General features: G+C 37.5%; 1 protein-coding gene across 1 annotated transcript in view; it reads right to left on the bottom strand.

Moving 5' to 3' along the window:
* Positions 1–17,792, bottom strand: part of coro2a (coronin, actin binding protein, 2A) — a 46,974-nt gene that overhangs the window by 6,404 nt on the left and 22,778 nt on the right. The window contains exons 2-5 of the mRNA XM_036574795.1: positions 9,355–9,555; positions 4,083–4,199; positions 3,190–3,339; positions 2,219–2,398 (exon numbers count right to left, since the gene is read on the bottom strand). Coding sequence (XP_036430688.1) covers positions 2,219–2,398; positions 3,190–3,339; positions 4,083–4,199; positions 9,355–9,555 — 648 coding nt within the window. The remainder of the gene's footprint in view (positions 1–2,218; positions 2,399–3,189; positions 3,340–4,082; positions 4,200–9,354; positions 9,556–17,792) is intronic.

Raw genomic sequence — 17,792 nt, 5'->3', positions numbered from 1 at the left:
CAAAACACAATTTATATATTTTTCTATTAATTTATTGATCAAAGTGATCTAACATTAACCATCTTTGTTGGCTAAAGTATGTAAACCTCTGTTTCAGTAACTGGTGGGACCCCTTTGAGCCAAAATTACTTTAACCAAATGTTTTCTGTAATTGTTTATCTGTCTTACATATCAGCTTTTGATCATTTTGCCCAATTTCTCCTTACAGAACTGCTTCTACTCATAATGATGGTGAACTTTTTTTGCCTGAACTCCACGTTTCAGGTCCTGCCACAACATTTGTATGGGATTAGGGCAGGACTTCTTCTGCTTCAACCATTCTCAGGTTGATGTTCTGTAAATAGGGCAGACCATCCAAACTCTAATTGACTGACCTCCAATTGATTGGAACTCCTGACTCTAATTACCCTCTACAACAAAGTGGTAATTCTAGACGGTCACAAACTAGTGCCAGCATAGACAATTAATGTTGTATCACTTTGTTCAATGAATGACTGTGTTCAATTAACATATCTTAGATCACAGGTTCCCAACTCAGATCTCCCCCTGCCTTACACATGTTTTTCTAGGGCTGCCAACACACCCACTACAAGTCAAGAAGGGCTTGCTAATGAGCTAATTTGTTGATCAAGGGAACAGGGGAACATGAAAATGTGCAGGGCAGTGGGATCTCCAAGAGAAGGCTTGGGAACCACTGGCTTAGATGAAGATCTGATCGTATTTTAGATTTCTTCAGATTAAGAAATTCAAAGAATTCTAAAAGATTCAAAAACTTTGATGATGAGAAGTCAACAGAGAATGGGCAGACAGGTTCAAACTGACAAAAAGGCTATGGTAACTCAGATAACCACTCTACAACTGCAGTGAGCAGAAAGGCATCTCAGAATGCACAAAACATCGAACCTCGAGGAGCTTCCAGAATTCTAAAAGATTCAAAAACTTTCTGACAGTCACAGAAATGGTTTAAAACTATCCGGGCAGTACGTGTGTTTTTGCCATTAAACACAGTATATAAGATTAGAATAAATACTACAAAACATGAATGGATTAAGAAGAATTTTTTTTTCATTAAAGTTATTAACATAGGTTTGCTTCCTGTCTTCTCATCATTGCATGGATTTGTTAAATTCTATCAGCAACACCTAACTTAATTAGTTTAATTTAACTAGGCAATGGACTAACTAAATACTGGACTTCCTTGGGAAGAGATTTGGAAATGGTTGGAAATGGTAAACACACATCAGATAGCAATACAATGTTTATTTGTATTTATTGTAATATGTTAGTGGTTTTAAATGCTTATTGCCCAGATAAATCAATAAATGTATGTGTGTGTGTGTGTGTGTGTGTGTGTGTGTGTGTGTGTGTAGACTGTTCTTTTTCTCTCCAGAGGAGGTGTGAATTTTAAATGTGTGGTGCTGAGGGCCAGAAAAGGGGCAGTGTATGATAGAAATATGCACATTCATAGTGGGAGGAAAAAAGCCCATCCAAGTTTTAAAAAAATTAGTCAATGCTAACGACAAGATGGAAAAGCCCTTCAGTAACAATATGAAAACAGTTTTCATTTCAACTTGATTGATGAAAGTATGACAAAGTGAAAATAACATTCTCTAACAAAAGAGTACTAAAAATACTACCATTTTAGTTCTGCTCTATTCAAATAATGTAATCACATGCATGCGTTGTGTGCAAAATAATTCTGCCACTGCCAGAAAGCTCAAGTGAACTTGCGAAAAGTCCAGTCAAACAGGCACTTTACATGCATTTTAAGCATGCAACAGCCATTCAATTAGTTTTACAGTGACATGTTACACAGAACTTCAAGTCCCTGAATAGTATTCCCTGCAGTCACCAGACAAAAGTAATGCTGCAGTACTGATCACAGTAAGTAATAAACACATTTATGATGGACCTTAGTTTGACCACTCTTATAGCTTCAACTCTTACTATACAATTAAATTTGAGCAAATAAGACAAATGTGATTAATCCTGTTTAACTACCCAAAGCAATTCAATTAATCATGTTTTGTCCCTATTGCTGGATGCACTGTGATAGTTTCTGTGTGAGTGTGCACACATTAAAAATGCAATTCATATCGCTATGAAAATGCTTATTACTGATTTGTAAAGTCAGAGTAAAAACAAAAGGCCACTGAAGGGCGGAAACCTGGCTTCAGTTGACACACACACACACACGCACGCACACACACACACTCACCCGCACGAGTGTCCCTGTGCGAGGGTCGATGATACGAATCTTCTTGTCCTTGCAGGATGTAGCAAGACGACTGCCGTCCATGTTGAAGGACATAGACAGAACCACGTCAGAGTGGACACTGATTGTCCGCACGGGGTTCTTCACCACAGGTTCAGGACAGTTCAGGTTCCACACCATCACCTACACACACACACACACACACACACACACACACACACACACACACACACACATACATACATAACACAGTTTCAGATGAGCTGAAGCTCAGATTCTATTTGTTTTTCTTTACCTTTTACAGATTGCTACAGGTAAACTAACACTACTGTGCATTGAAGTGACATCATGCAACAGTACACTGATATTTGGGCGGGTGGGGTGTATGTAGGACAAAACATACATTTTTTGGTTTACCACAGGGTGAGAGAAAAAAAGCTTAGACCCTAAGTTCAGAATAACCATGACTTTAGAGGTTTATAGGCAAAAAGTGGGTGGGGACTATCACCATTTACACTGTCTCTCTTGAAACAATCCTTTTAAGGGAACATGGTCACATGTTTCATTTTCCAGATGGGCTATATCAAAATTCAATTTATGATGTTACTTACTGAATTAGTTATTTACTTTTCACGAAAATGGGCATGACTGTTCCACTTTATTAACCAACAGGCTAGACAGCATTCTAGCGTAACACAAATAAGCATCTCTTGGCAATGTATTGTCATTATTTCTGCTTCTTGCATTTGCAAATGTTCCTGTATATTACACTTATGTTGGACTTGCACAAGAGTTGCTCAGTCTAGTTGCCATATAGCTGCTGTATAGCAACTGCTTGTTCCTTATCATTACTTACACGCATGAACACAGCTAGAATGTACACACACACACACACATATACACACATATATATATATATATATATATACATATATATATATACATATATATATACACACACTCAGCCCAAGTACCTGGTAATCGTATCCAGTGCTAAACAGTACGTTGCTGGCTGTTGGGTGCCACTCTATAAGCCCCACCCTGCGGGAGTGACCCTGCAGCTCCTTCCAGGGAACTGTAATGTTCTTCATCACACCATGCTGAGGGATATCCCAGACTTTTACCTGGAAACAAAACACACACACACACACACACACACACACACACACACACACCCCTAGCTAAAGGGCAATTCCAAAGATTTTTTTTAAAAATGTGGCATAATTCAATCATTAAGATGTAAACCACAGTCAATCAGAGTGGTTTGATGTGAAATGTATCATTCTAGAGAAATTTACAGAGTCAGAATTGTTCACTGTGATGGTGATAGGAACCAGACCTCTGAAGAGTTTAATGCTACTAAAAGCTACCTCACAGAAAACTATTACATGAAATGGTTATGAATATACTGCCTGAAGGCTGAGACACTGTTTTATGACATTTTGAGATAAGATTTTATCTTTAAATATATTTTAAGGCAAGGCAAAATATCACAAATTTCTCAGATTTGCCGCTATTTTATCATTATCAACATTACATATAAAAGCTCACAAGACACGTGTAGGTTCACTGGTCAGCAAAAAAATGACTGTTTGTGTGGCAGTCATTGTGACAGCATAGGCTAACAAAGGGGCTTTGGGATTTGCTTAGGTGTCAGTTTTTCTTTTTAGGTATGTACATGCAGTAGCTACATAACTTTTTATATACATAACTTATTTTGAACAACTGGATGTACATGTATGGGGAAATTGTGTAAATTTGTTCTTTCATCACATTATTGCTTTAAAATGCAAAAAATAGGTTGTGCTGATAGAACAAATGAATATTTATAGTTATGTTTTTCTGTGTGTTTTCTGGGTGTACTGACCGTAGCATCCTCTGAACAGGAAGCTATACAGAAATCATTGAACGGGTTCCATTTGATGTCCAGCACATTCCCTCTGTGGCCAGAAACTTTTGGGTGATGAGGGTCAACCTTTCCTGTCTGAAAACACACACAGACACACACACACACACACAGACACAAACACACACACACAAAATGAACAGACTGGTTAGAGAATACACACTCTTGCCACTACAGGTGAAAATATGTGTGCAATATGTATGCGTGTGTGTGCGTGTGAGACTGTGTGTGTGTGTGAGTGTGTGTGTGTGTGTGTGTGTGTGAGAGTGTGTGTGTCACACCACCCTGCTAGAAGCCGAAGAATCTGTAGTGAGTGTGAAAGGATGAGAGTGCACTGGAGTTCACTGGAAATCTTCAGCCTTCATAACAGTGAACCATACAAACACACATTCCAAAGAACATTAACTTCAACACCACACAGTGGTGAACCACACATCCATCTCTCTCTCTTTCTCTGTACTATTCTTTCTTTTTTCTGTTATATATTCAGCTCTTTTTAACTCTCCCTCTTTTCTATTTTGTGTTTCTCCATGTTTGTACTTGAATGTTACATTTTGCCAAAAAAATAAATAATGACAAACATGACAAAAATAAAAAAGATAAATAGGAGTTAGACCAATAAAAGGTATTTACAACAATAGTTATTAACAGAGAGAATGAGCTGAGGGGTTCCTCAGTGTCAAATGTTCAGACCATTTAGTCTTTATTCTGGAGCTCAGGGTTTGGAGGACAGTGTGGATCAGGAGCCAGACTCCAGTATTCAATCAGAATGAGCTCTTAATTAGCCTGTCTGATTAAATAAGGGAGTGAAAGAGTCTCAGACTGACCAGTGTACCACTGACCATAAGACTAATGTTCGCAATTATGTATATTTTTATTATGTGTACAAAATGTGTCTTATTTCACAAGATTTCCCTTCAAAATAAAGCAAATCTGTTGTTCGTCCATCCATGCCTTTATCCATATGTATCCATCTGCTCCCTACTGAGCAACAGTAGTTTACACACTCTGTAAGAGACAGCAGAGCATGTAACAACACGTACACAGCGCACACTCGCTTACATGCGCGCACACACACACACACACACACTGTGGTGAAGACTCAGACAAATGATACTGTGTGATGTCACCCCATGATGATGTCATCAATAACCAACACACCTGCAGGACATGACTGAACAGAAGATACATTACACACACTACACAGCAAAGAGAGAAAGAAGAAAAAAGGAAAGAAAGAAAAAAAAGACAAAAAAGTGACAGAAAAAGAAAAGCAGACAAGAGAGAAGACATAAAGAAAAGAAAGAAGAGAAAGAAAGCAATGAAAACAGAAAACAGAAAAGAGAAAAAAGAATGAAATACAAGAAAAAGACAATAATAAAAAGAAAAATAGAAAGCAAACAGAAAAAGAGAGAGAGAGAGAGACAGAGAGAGAGAGAGAGAGACAGAGAGAGAGAAAGAGAGACAGAGAGAGAGAGAGAGAGAGAGAGAGAGAGAGAGAGAGAGAGAGAGAGAGAGAGAGAGAGAGAGAGATGATGGTGGGTGGCAGGACTGTGCCCTCTATACGTGCCAGAACAATGGCCGCACACATGTACACACACGCTGCCTGGTTCTTTGAAACTTTCACAAACAGAAGAAGGAGGAGAGGAGGAGGGAGAAAGGAGGGATTGTGTGTGTGTGTGTGTGTGTGTGTGTGTGTGTGTGTGTGTGTGTGTGTGTGTGGGCAATGCAGAAAACTAAACTTAGAGTCTACACTTTAAAGCTGCAAATTTGTGTTTTTCTTACTCAAACACACCTGATAAACAGAATCAGGACTCAGATTGGGCAAAACAAAACCTATCAGGCTCCGTCCACGTACTTGTGTAGCTGCTATTGCGAGGTTGGACAAGCTTTACAGAACAATGGCAAAAATCCATTTAACCTAATGTGGAAATCAGCAGAATGTTCACTGACTTCAGCTGGTTTAGCATTGCTAGCCAGCTAAGTTAATTTAAACTAGACTACTTGCTGGTGTAGCATAGCTAAAGGGATTTCTCCAACATTCTCTAACATTTTCCATGTTGTACTGCCATTTTATATATACACAGCACCCTCAACAATTATGGCACCCCTCGTTAAGATGTGTTCTTAGGCTTCTAATAAATTCTTAAATAATATAGGACAACAATGCAAAAAAGAGAAAAATCCAACCTTTAATTCAAGTGCATTTATTCAGTGGGAAAAAAAAGTCCCACATTAAGAAATAATTCTTTTACATGAAATCATCTGTGCCACAATTATTGGCACCCCTGGTGTTAATACTTTGTACAACCCCCTTTTGCCAACAAGAAAGCACTTAAACTTCTCCTATAACATTTCACAAGATGGGAGAATACAGAGAGAAGGATCTTTCCTCCATTCCTCTTTGCACAATCTCTCTAAATCGTCCAGAGTCCTGGGTCTTCTCCTATGCACTCTCCTCTTCAGCTCACCCCACAGGTTTTCAATTGGGTTGAGGTCTGGGGACTGAAATGGCCATGGGAGGAGCTTGACTTTGTGTCTGGTGAACCATTTTTGTGTAGATTTGACCACATGTTTGGGGTCATTATCTTGCTGAAAGACCCAGTGACGACCCATCTTCAGCTTTCAGGCAGAGGCCACCAGATTTTGATTTGAAATGTCCTGGTATTTCAAAGAGTTCATGATGCCATGCACCCTAACAAGGTTCCTGGGGCCTTTGGAAAAGAAACAGGCCCACAGCATCACCGATCCTCCCCCATACTTCACAGTGGGCATGAGGTGCTTTTCCACATACTTTTGTGTTACGCCAGACCCACTTAGAGCGTTTGTTGCCAAAAAGCTCTATCTTGGTCTCATCTGACCAAAGTACATGGTCCCAGTTGAAGTCCCAGTACCGCTTAGCGAACTCCAGACGTTTACGTTTATGCTTGTAAGTGAGAAAAGGCTTTTTCCATGCATGCCTCCCAAACAGCTTGCTGGCATGTAGATAGTGCCTGATGGTTGTTATGGAGACTCTGTGACCCCAGGATGCTACTCTTTGATGCAATTCTCTAACAATTCTCTACTAATTAAAGGTTCCTAGATACTCTGATCAACTTTATAAACTACAATAGAAATGACAGAAATGCTTCAATTACATTTATTTTCTAGGAATTGTTAGGGGTGCCAATAATTGTGGAACAGGCGATTTTATGAAAAATAATGATTTCTTAGTCAGGGTTTTTTTAAAGGTTACATTTTTCTACAATTTTCAGTGTACGACTATGCTTCTGAAATAAAAATTTAATTTATTTTAAGGCTTTTAACACATCTTAACGAGGGGTGTACATACATACATACATACATACATACACATACATATATACATATACATATATATATATATATATATATATATATATATATCATGGCACCTACAGAAAGAGAAACATTGGGCTAGCAATGCTAAAACATTCTGCTTAGCCTAAAAGCCTGGTATGTACAAAACGACCTGCTCTACTGCCGCTCTTCGTACTTCGTCACCGGTACACCTGAGCAGATGAGATTGCCACAATACGAACAGAAGCAGCCAGAGCTGGTAGTTAAACAATAGTAAAATCTCCAAATCTTTCAATCTACAAAAAAGATAATAACAAAAGCAACACATATGACACTGTTTCAGTTTGTGTGTGTGTGTGTGTGTGTGTGTGTGTGTGTGTGTGTGTGTGTGTGTATGGATGCACACAACTTTGATGAATTGTTTTGAAGTTCAGTCTTAAAAGTTGGTTGCATTTTCTGCTGTTCATCATGTCATCAACACATTGAATGATGTTGAGGTCTGCGCTCTGGGGTGGTCCATCCATTGTTCAAAGAAAACCAGCAGCTTCTTTATTTGTTGAGCAAATTTTATTTTTTGGTCAATTTTTGTTTCTCAGTAACGGCTTCCTGACAGCTACACATCCTTTCTGACCCAGATCCTTTGAGATGTTTTCTCACAGTGAAAGGATGGATAAAAACACCTGTGGATTTTTTCCAGATGTGAAGCAAGAGTGGAACTTGATTTTCTCCTCTCTCTCAAAGAAGAAAGCTTTAAGTACTGTTTATGGTGAAAGGTTTGGTGGTCCACCTTGTCTTGCACTGTTGTTAGGGGCCCCATTTTCCTCATGTCTTTCGACATTTTTCCAAACTCTAGTCAGGAGGAACATTTCTTTTTTTCACTTGTTTTTCTTTGACTTTCCCCTTCTTTAAGCTATTATCGTCTATCTAATCTCCTCAAAAATCACCTGAAAATGAATAACTTCTACTTGTCAGCCATTTTGTCTGATAAGTAAATAAATAAAGGGTGGTGCTGCAAGGCTCCAGGCTAATGCCGCCTCATCATCTCAGGGATGATAATTATGAAAGGAATGACGCTTCAGGGACGATTCCCTAATGTACATTAACTTGACACTTCATGTTTATAAAATATACGGTCATAAAAGTCCACCCTAAATATAGCAATGTTTATTGTATGTACAGTGATAAGCCAAAGATGTCACATAATGCCCAAACATTCAATCCTTTCACACCTAAGTTATGTTCCAGGGCACAAAAATATGATCAAGCTCTGTTCTTATTCTAAAGGCATTCAACAATAAATGACAATAAATGTTAGTTATTGTTTATAATAACTGTTTAACTGGTGCCCATTACAAACCACAGAGCAGCAACATTCCAGTATTAACACAATTATTTTAATTAAGGTTATAACAATTATAATCATTTTAAGATTTATGCTGACATATACATGGAGATAAATGGATTTATGGGCAACAGATGTGTCGGTATGTTTGAAGTGTATATGCGTGTGTGTGCTAAGCAAGTATTCTGTGTATTGCTATCTGACATTTGTTATTTTTGGGAACCCGTGACATGGCAATTAAAAAATTCAACTGAGAAATGTAATTGTATGCGTTGTAATGTGTTGTAAATAACGCAGTTTATTATTATGGATGGTCAGTTTTCACTTTAAGATGGCTGACAAAATCACAGTTTGCGTTTTAACGGTGCAGCACAGCTTGTGTGGACCAGAACAGTAAATAAAATGGAAGCACATCTGTTCAATCAAACAACTAAAAAATGCTTGTGTGGAAATATCAACAAGTATTTGAAGCCTGTGAAATGCAATTCGGTCCATATAAAGAGCACATTCATGGGCCAAGCATGGACAGGTCAGTTGAAATATAGGTCAAAAACAAGGCAAAGCCAAACTTACATGAGTGATGGAGAGGACAAGGAAGGCTCCACCCCCTGCACACTCTGTGATGACAGCGATGAAGCGGGGGTTAACGGAGCAGAGCAGGTTGTCATGGACGCTGAGTGTGATCGGCACTCCATCATAGCAGTTCTCCTTAGTGGAAGCTTTACCAAACACATGACGGAACTTAGAGCTGCGGTACTGAGGACGCCATGTCATCTGCGAGGGGGGGAGAGAGAGAGAAACAGATATATAAGTACACATATGCAATAATAATAATAATAATAATAATAATAATAATATCCCATACGTAGGAGATGGACAAAGGAGGGATTGTGCGTATGTTATGTATGTTTGTATGAATGTGTACAACAACAACACTCATGTATTACACAACGTATGCAAATGTTTGGCCACCCCCGGTCAAATTACTTTAAAATATTCATCAGCAAAAACAGAAACTTTACAATAAAATGTGCTGAAAATGTAATATTTAAGTTCATACCCTGTAGAGGATGTAATTTGAACAGGGTTATTCAAACTTTTGCATATGACATATGTACATATGTATGCACCTATATTTAATATTGTAAATAGTTAAAAAAAAATAAACATGTTGTAAGACAAAGCACTTGAAAGTCAGAAGTTTTGACTCAAAATAAAAGTTGTGTTGGTCCTGTAGGTTAGTTCTGTTTTCTTCGGACATTTTTGTATAAAATACACTCCAAGCATCAAACTCCAGGATTTGCAGACCAAATGTATCTGCACTTGTATAATGACAATGTAATCATTCTATTCGGTTCTGTTCTAAACAGATAGCATGAGCCAGTCGGTGGAATAAAACTTGTATAAATAAAAGACACAAACAACTGGGCCACAAATCAGAACAGATCATCAGTGTAAGAGTAAAACAGTATAAACCTGCTGTTAGTTCATCAGTTCACTCCTCAGTTTGCTAAAGAAGGAGGTAAACATCTGCTTCAAGCCTGCCAGAACATGCTGAACACTGCAGTCTAGAGTGTGTGTGTGTGCTTTTATAATCAATCAGTCATTGAGTCCACACTATTCCTCCTGAATGTGGGTGAGGTTCAAGCAGGGTCACTCCTAAAACCTTTATAGGCCTAATATAATGGATACAATTTTTTTTTTACTGCAGCTACAGTCTGGTTTAGGAGAGGTCACTATCTATCACACTCTTTATATGAAGCCTAATATTAATTATTTTATTAAGCTTCATATAAAGAACATGACAGATAGTGGCCTCTCCTATACCAAACCTGTAACTGCAGTTACAAACAAACACATTCTTTCCCCCTAATTTTTCACGTGACCCTGTATTTCAAAATTATGACTGAAATGTCTGTCTGGGAAACAGAAGTGTTGTTTATTACTGTTTTAGCTAAGTTACTGAAAATGTGTTTACTTATTAACTTAAGTTATTGTTTTATGTCCCACTAAATATCTCTTCAGAGTTTTCTTGGAGACTGTGCTGTTTGCAGCCATCACTGCAATCGAGTGAAACTGAAACTATGGCAAGAGTGGGAATGTTATGAGCATAAACCTCTCAAGAAAGCACAGTACTTCAAATGCCATGGACGTGGCTTCATAATCACTGCTTGAAAAAGCCCAGTTGGGATTACTGAAATCCGTGCACATAAAATCCAACCAATGAAGCATTGCCAGTTGAACATCACAGGTTGCTGTTAACAGACTCTCTTTAACTGGTTTACACCTTATATTCTCTGTTACTGGATATATACTGCCCTCATTTGAGTAGGCTGTGTAAGTTAGCAGAAAGCTAAATGGCTAACAGGCTAACGCTCCAATAATAAAAGACTGAGTTCTAACCCTCACAGAAAGATTTACTTAAAAACACATACAAAGTAAAGAATATGCTAATTACATGCCTGTTATGAGATTAACATGTCCTTATTTGAACAAAAGCTAACATCAAAAACCAATAAAACACTAATAATCTAACCCTACCAGCATACGAGGAGTGTTATCTTAGCACTGGTTTAAAAGCTAAGTAACAGATTTTTACATGAAACACTGCTATATAATGGCATTGCTTTAAGCACATCCATAAAAAAGGTTATTTACATTTTTATTTATTCATACATTTCTATAGTATTAGGATGGTGTTAGCATTTAACAAATATAGTACTTTGTAATACTGTAGGAATGTAATACTTTGCAGGAAGTTCCTTCCATAAGCCACTCAAAACATCATGAGGCCTAAGAATAAGGTTTATAGTGCTTTGTAATACTTTTCAAAATTCATTCTAATTTAATTATGCTTTGCATAACATTCCTGTCTTAAAGTAATTTATTATATAGTACAGTAATTGTTTGAATTTACAGAGATTCTTACAGGATATTTGTAGAAATTTCTGCAGTATTAATAAAGATCCTTTTCGAACAACAGTATAATTTTATTTTTCCTGTCATCCATTAGATAGACATGTAAAAGAACAATTTAATCATCTGTTAGGTGCAGTTAAAAGAAAAAGCATTTTTACAGTGAGATGACAGAACAAGATGCAGCTCTTATGATTTTATCTCTCATACATGTTAAGTTAGCCATTGTAGATAGCTAACTAAAGTGTTTTTAGATACAGTGCACCAATGAGCTGAAATTCATTACAGGAATCTCAAGTCAAAAACTCAGGTATAACCATTTATTTTGGGATTTTTATAATGTTGCATCCATCCAAAAATGGATAGAGAGGGATAAACAGATATAAACTTTGAGGATTGTGAAGCAGTACTGTTACTGTTTGGATGCTGACCTGGCTGTTCACTCCATGGAGTTTGAGCTTTGCATGTCATTAACATCATGAGTCTGACTGGTCACTGATGCTCCTGTATTATCACATGTACGAAGTTAATCATCGGTTAACTCACACCATAACATCCATTTATAGTTCTTTCCCTTCCTCCTAGTTACTGTCAGAATTATCATCAAGGTATTTTTCTAAAATGTCTATTGTAGCATACAGATGACAAAACAAATAAATCATTTATTGTAGTGTATATCAGTCAGAAGGAAAACTTGCCAACCTCCTCTGGTAAAATTAATCCAGCTCAGGTAATATTTTTTTGCTTATTTATTAATAAATGAATAAATACGTAATTTTGGCATCATAAAGAGAAAAAAACTGATATATTGTGTATGTATCACATTGTATTACATTATTTCTATTAATAATATTTTTTATGCTTTTAAATTTAATTAAATGTATGAATACAAAGTAACTAAATGCATGTGTAATTTCTCTGCAGTTTTATGTTTCATGTGACCAATTTTTTCAACGATACCCAGCCGAAAAGTATCCTAAGTAGGCTGATTTTACAGATTCAACACCACTTAAATAGGCTTAACAACATTACATATTAAAACACAGAAGACATGTAGCTTTACTGCTAACAAAACAGACATCTTTGTGTTCCAAGGTTCATCATCCCTAATTCGGATACACTGCAAAGAAATAAAAGTCTGCAGAGTGCAGCATTTTTCTTAAACACTTTGTATGACTTTGTTTACTTCTCAGTGACTGAATTATGTTGAAATTTTGAAAAATCTGTGGAATTCTCCTTCAGCTCAGAGCGAATACAGCAAGAATACAGGCATCGCCCCAGTGTTATGTAGCCTCAGAAAGAGCTGCAGGCCATGCAGCAGTGTTGATCATATCAGGACTCAGCAGCAGAAGACTTTGTGGAACAGGCTTGACAAGAACAGTGAGAGCAGCTTCTTCTTCTCACTGCTTCAACAGCCACATTTAATAATGTCCATTCAAACAGTACAGGCAAACAGCATACAGTCATAATCACAGAATTTTTTCTTGCTTTTCACTCCACTTGAAAGACTGTATGATTTTTTTCAAATCAGATGTTGATTAATTATCATCAAGTCATAAATCTTTAGGATCATTGAGAGTTTTGAAACTATACTATGTAAAATTTGCAGATTTGGAGACCTTTCTGGTAGAAAATGTGCAATTTCTGTTGCATTATGTAATGTCGGTTGTGCTTTGGACCCCTTCCCCGAGAGGATAAATCTGACGATTGCAAGTGCACTGAAAGAGTATTCACAGAAAACTCAGTCAAAACTTCGTGAAGGACGTGCCTTCAGAGGACGTAAGTGAATTATGTACCGTAGTCATCGTATATTCATCAACATAATGTTGATTTTCCATTTCAGACTTTAATATTGGGCAGGACGTTCTTTTTTTTAGCCTGTCAATGTGATGTTAATGCATAGAGATGTATGATGGTCTGAAAAACGCCCACAAATCCAATCTAAAATCTCTGACTTTTAAATGTTCATTTCAGGCTTTACAGGGTAACTCAGCGCACACAAACCATATTTAGCATGTTTTTTTTCTCCTGATTTAGTAATGCTGCTTCTTTAAATTTTAATGAAACAATCTTGCATTGTTCGACTTTACTATCTGCAATTAAGTAGCCAAGATCATAGATCAGTTTCATAGTACATATTACTAAATAATATCTGCAGTTCAAAGGGTTAAACTTTGTATGTCAGTGAATTGCTAACAGAAGGTAATGGAATTTCAGTCATGATGGCCATCACTCACCTCTGCAGAAAAATCCAACCTGCCCTGTTTTTCCAAACAAAAAAAAAATAAAACAATTATCAGCGTTCTCTGGAGTGTGACGCAAGGAACTGAACGCAGACATGTGAGACGCAAAGAAAAACCAGCACCACTCCGCCTCATCTCGACTTTCACAAATAAAAGACAAAGAAAAAACACAACTCCATTTCCATATCAGAGGGGCTGCATATGAAACTCTGAGCATAGGGACACAGCAGAATATTTTTAGACTACACTTGTTCACATTGTCTCACTCTAGACAAGTCAGAGAAACAGAAAGCTAGATCTGAAGATTTCTCACCATCCAGAGATCAAAATAACTCAAGATGTATGTTCTGTTATAGGCTGACGGTTAGATTATCCTTCATCAGCACGCTGCTCCACCTCTACCTCACTAAGCTCTTTATCCACTACTCTGCATCTCTCCTAAAGAACAGATTTAGCTGATCTGATCAAGATGCAAATATGCACACATACATACAGGACCATGCTAACGTCTTAAAAAGCCATTAAAACATAAATAATGAGTTAGTGAAGTTCATATGTTGGTAGAAGAACACCCGTCTGGTTCCTGACTCTGTGAAGGATTTGTTAAATTCCATCAGTGGCATGTGATTTAATTTAATGATGAACTGATTAGATAAACTAGATACTGGATGGTAACTGGACAGATTTGGAAATGGTTAAGCTTTACTCTGCATCAAAATTTCATGACAAATGGACCAACAGAAATGGTCCAAAATGACTTTTTTTTCCCCCCTACACCCGTAAAGTTACTTTTTTGGAGGGGGTTCTTTCCTCTGGGTCTTGGCCTTATTGAAGTCCTTAGGTTCATATTTCACATTCAGTGCTTACAAAACATACCAGACAACAACTGGACCCTCTTAGACCCTCACTTACTCACCCACAGCCACACTCACCCCTCACACTATGCTATTGGACAGGTTTAAATGAAGGGTCTGTGTCTAAAAGGGTTAGAAAAGCAATCCTGCACAACTGCAAGATGACGTTTTCTAGCAGATTCCTAAAACAGGTCTACATTACTGATGGTACACTTCAAATTAAAGTTTGAAAAGTTCTCCAGTGTCTCCTCTGAAATCAAGGGTATTTATGAGGAGTTTGGGAAGGCTTCTATAGTTATTGTTGGAATTTTGCTGTGAGGATTTGCTTGCCATAAGAGCATTATGAGGTATTCTGGATCACAAACACTACTCCAACTCATCACAAAGGAATCTCTCTTCAATGCTTGGCTTTGGTCACAGTGACCTTAGGGTCCTGTGTGGCTCAAGAGCATCTCATTCTATTGGCAGTGCTTTTCTATGGAAATTTGACAAGCTACAAGTGCACACAATTAAGCGCAAGTGTCACCAATGAGTGCATCTTAAAGTAGTGATAGACAAATCACATACGCTGGATTGGTATTGACACCAATACTGACCTTATTAAACTGATTGGATATCGGTCAGACGTGACTGATCCACTACCAATACTGCTACGAATACTGCTACAAATACTGCCACAGTCACTCTAAAATGGAAGCAGTCATTCCAAAATGTTATATATATCGAATTGCTCTACAATGCTGGAGGAGCGGCAAATGGCCAAAAATGGCAGCTCTGACTGCCTGTGACTTGCACTGTAACAGTATCTGAGGAGCTTCTGAACATGCCAAGGTGTGTGTGCTGACTGATGATTGTGTAAAGGAATGCACCTCAAACTCCCCTGAGGTTTTACATCTTCACACCAGCATTCCCCTTGCAGTATCACCTACTGAACTGATTTTGTGAACAGCTCCATCGGAAACAGTCACTACTGATGCACACTGCAAACAGACAGGGACTGAGAAACACAACAGTGATAATCACAGAATAGAACAGATTAGGGCCCGACTGACATGAAAAGACCATTGCAGTTTGAGGCATTTGACCATCTTATACAGTATATGATAGGAGTGCATTAATCATTACATTGTGATATCGCAACGCAAAACTGTGACAATGCACATAGTGAAAAATGGACATTCTGTTAATTGTCTAATGCATCTGCACACCAAAGTTTGCAAACAATCAGCACCAACAAGTCACAAGAACTCATTTTAACACTTCTCCTGCCTCCCAGCTCTAGTGTCACAGTAAGGAATGCAACATAATACATCATACGAATTTTGTTATCAATATCATGGAGACACTTAGTTCGGATTTACCCCTGCTATATGAAAACTAATAAAAAAAAAGTGACTACATCAGCAAATATAAACAACAACTACACATGAAAGAAACTTCAAGTATGTGATATCAAGCAGTGCATCTTGAAAGAGAGCAAGAGCGTGCACATGCATGAGAGAAAGAGAAACGCACACACACACGGAAATACAGGTGGAAAAAAGGTCAGATTTGATTTCAGAGAGACTAACACACAAACTAATATAATATGAAATGTACATGCATGCACACCCACACACACACAATTTAATCTGCAATCAGAGTCCAGCCCCTCATCTGATAAAGCAGAAAAACAGTGAGAAGCTGTGTGCACGTGTCATCAGTGAGCTTATCTCTGACACACAATGAATGGTACAAGGGCACACATACATCACATCACATCACAACACATACACACACACATACACACACACACACACACACACACACACACACACACACACACACACACACACAGGTATAGGCACCAGGAAGACAAAAAATGTTGTATGTACACACTTTAAAAAAGATGGTTCTTTTTTCAAGGGTTCTTTAGTAAAGAAAATGGTTTTATACAGAACCATGAACACTCAAAGGACCCTTTGCATAATTAAAGGGTTCTTTGCATAGCAAAAGTGTTCTTCTTATTGGAGAATGTGTTGTAAATGGTTCAATACAGAGCCTTTTTAAAAAGAGTTCTATATAGCACCAAAATGGGTTCTTCTATTGTTACAATGTTAAGCTTGTTACAATAGAAGAACCCTTTTTGGTGCTATGTAGAACCCTTTTCTTCACATAAGTTTAATACATATGTGAAATAATAATTTTCTGCTAAAGCCGGTTAAGAAAAGAAAAAAAAATGAGTAGGGAGTCTATTTTATAGATACTTCTGGTGGCAGACCACTTCTGTTTAAAAGACAAAAGGTAGTTTTAAAGCCACTTCCCTACATTTTGGAGGAAAAATGAAAAAAGCAAGCCTCTGTTTTACACTGTAAAATACTTCCACTTTGCAGACATTTAGATTTCTTTGTTATTTTCTGAAAATGTGCCTCACTGTTGCAGGTTGTGGATAATGGCCATTTATGTCACCTCAATGAAAATGGAGTAAGTTAAAATTAAAATGTGCGTTAAAATATGCATGGATCAAATTCAGTCCCGATCCTTTGGATCGGATTAGGACATTCCTAGCAGTTAATGTTAATAATTAATAATAATTTAACAAGATAATTTTCATTTACCTTTATACATCTTCAGCATTGTAAAACTTGGTGATGTGTTGGCTAATGTCACTGTTTGCTTTTTACAACTTCAACAGCTTTATTTACAGCCCATTTTCATACAGTGTTAGGAAAATTGAGCTCTGCTGTTTTTGGGGAAGAAGGAAGTTACTTTGTAATACAAGTCTAGAATAACAACCACAGAGACATGACCAGGTAATATTTCCTGATGAGTAATACTTTGCTCTTGACTCATCTCAATGGCTCTCGCGACAAATTAGACTTGCATCACTTAAATCACTCCGAAACTGTAGCTAATCCAGACAGTATGATGACTAGCACTGTCGAGACAACGGTCATAGCTGCCTGACCTGTAAACATCACAGTTTCATTCACTCACATGTCAAAACTGAAAAAGAAAT

This window comes from Colossoma macropomum, unplaced genomic scaffold (genome assembly GCF_904425465.1).
Source record: "Colossoma macropomum unplaced genomic scaffold, Colossoma_macropomum, whole genome shotgun sequence".
Classification (NCBI taxonomy): Eukaryota; Metazoa; Chordata; class Actinopteri; order Characiformes; family Serrasalmidae; genus Colossoma; species Colossoma macropomum.
The sequence above is the reverse complement of the archived record's forward strand: the minus strand, read 5'-3'. Positions and strand labels throughout refer to the sequence as shown.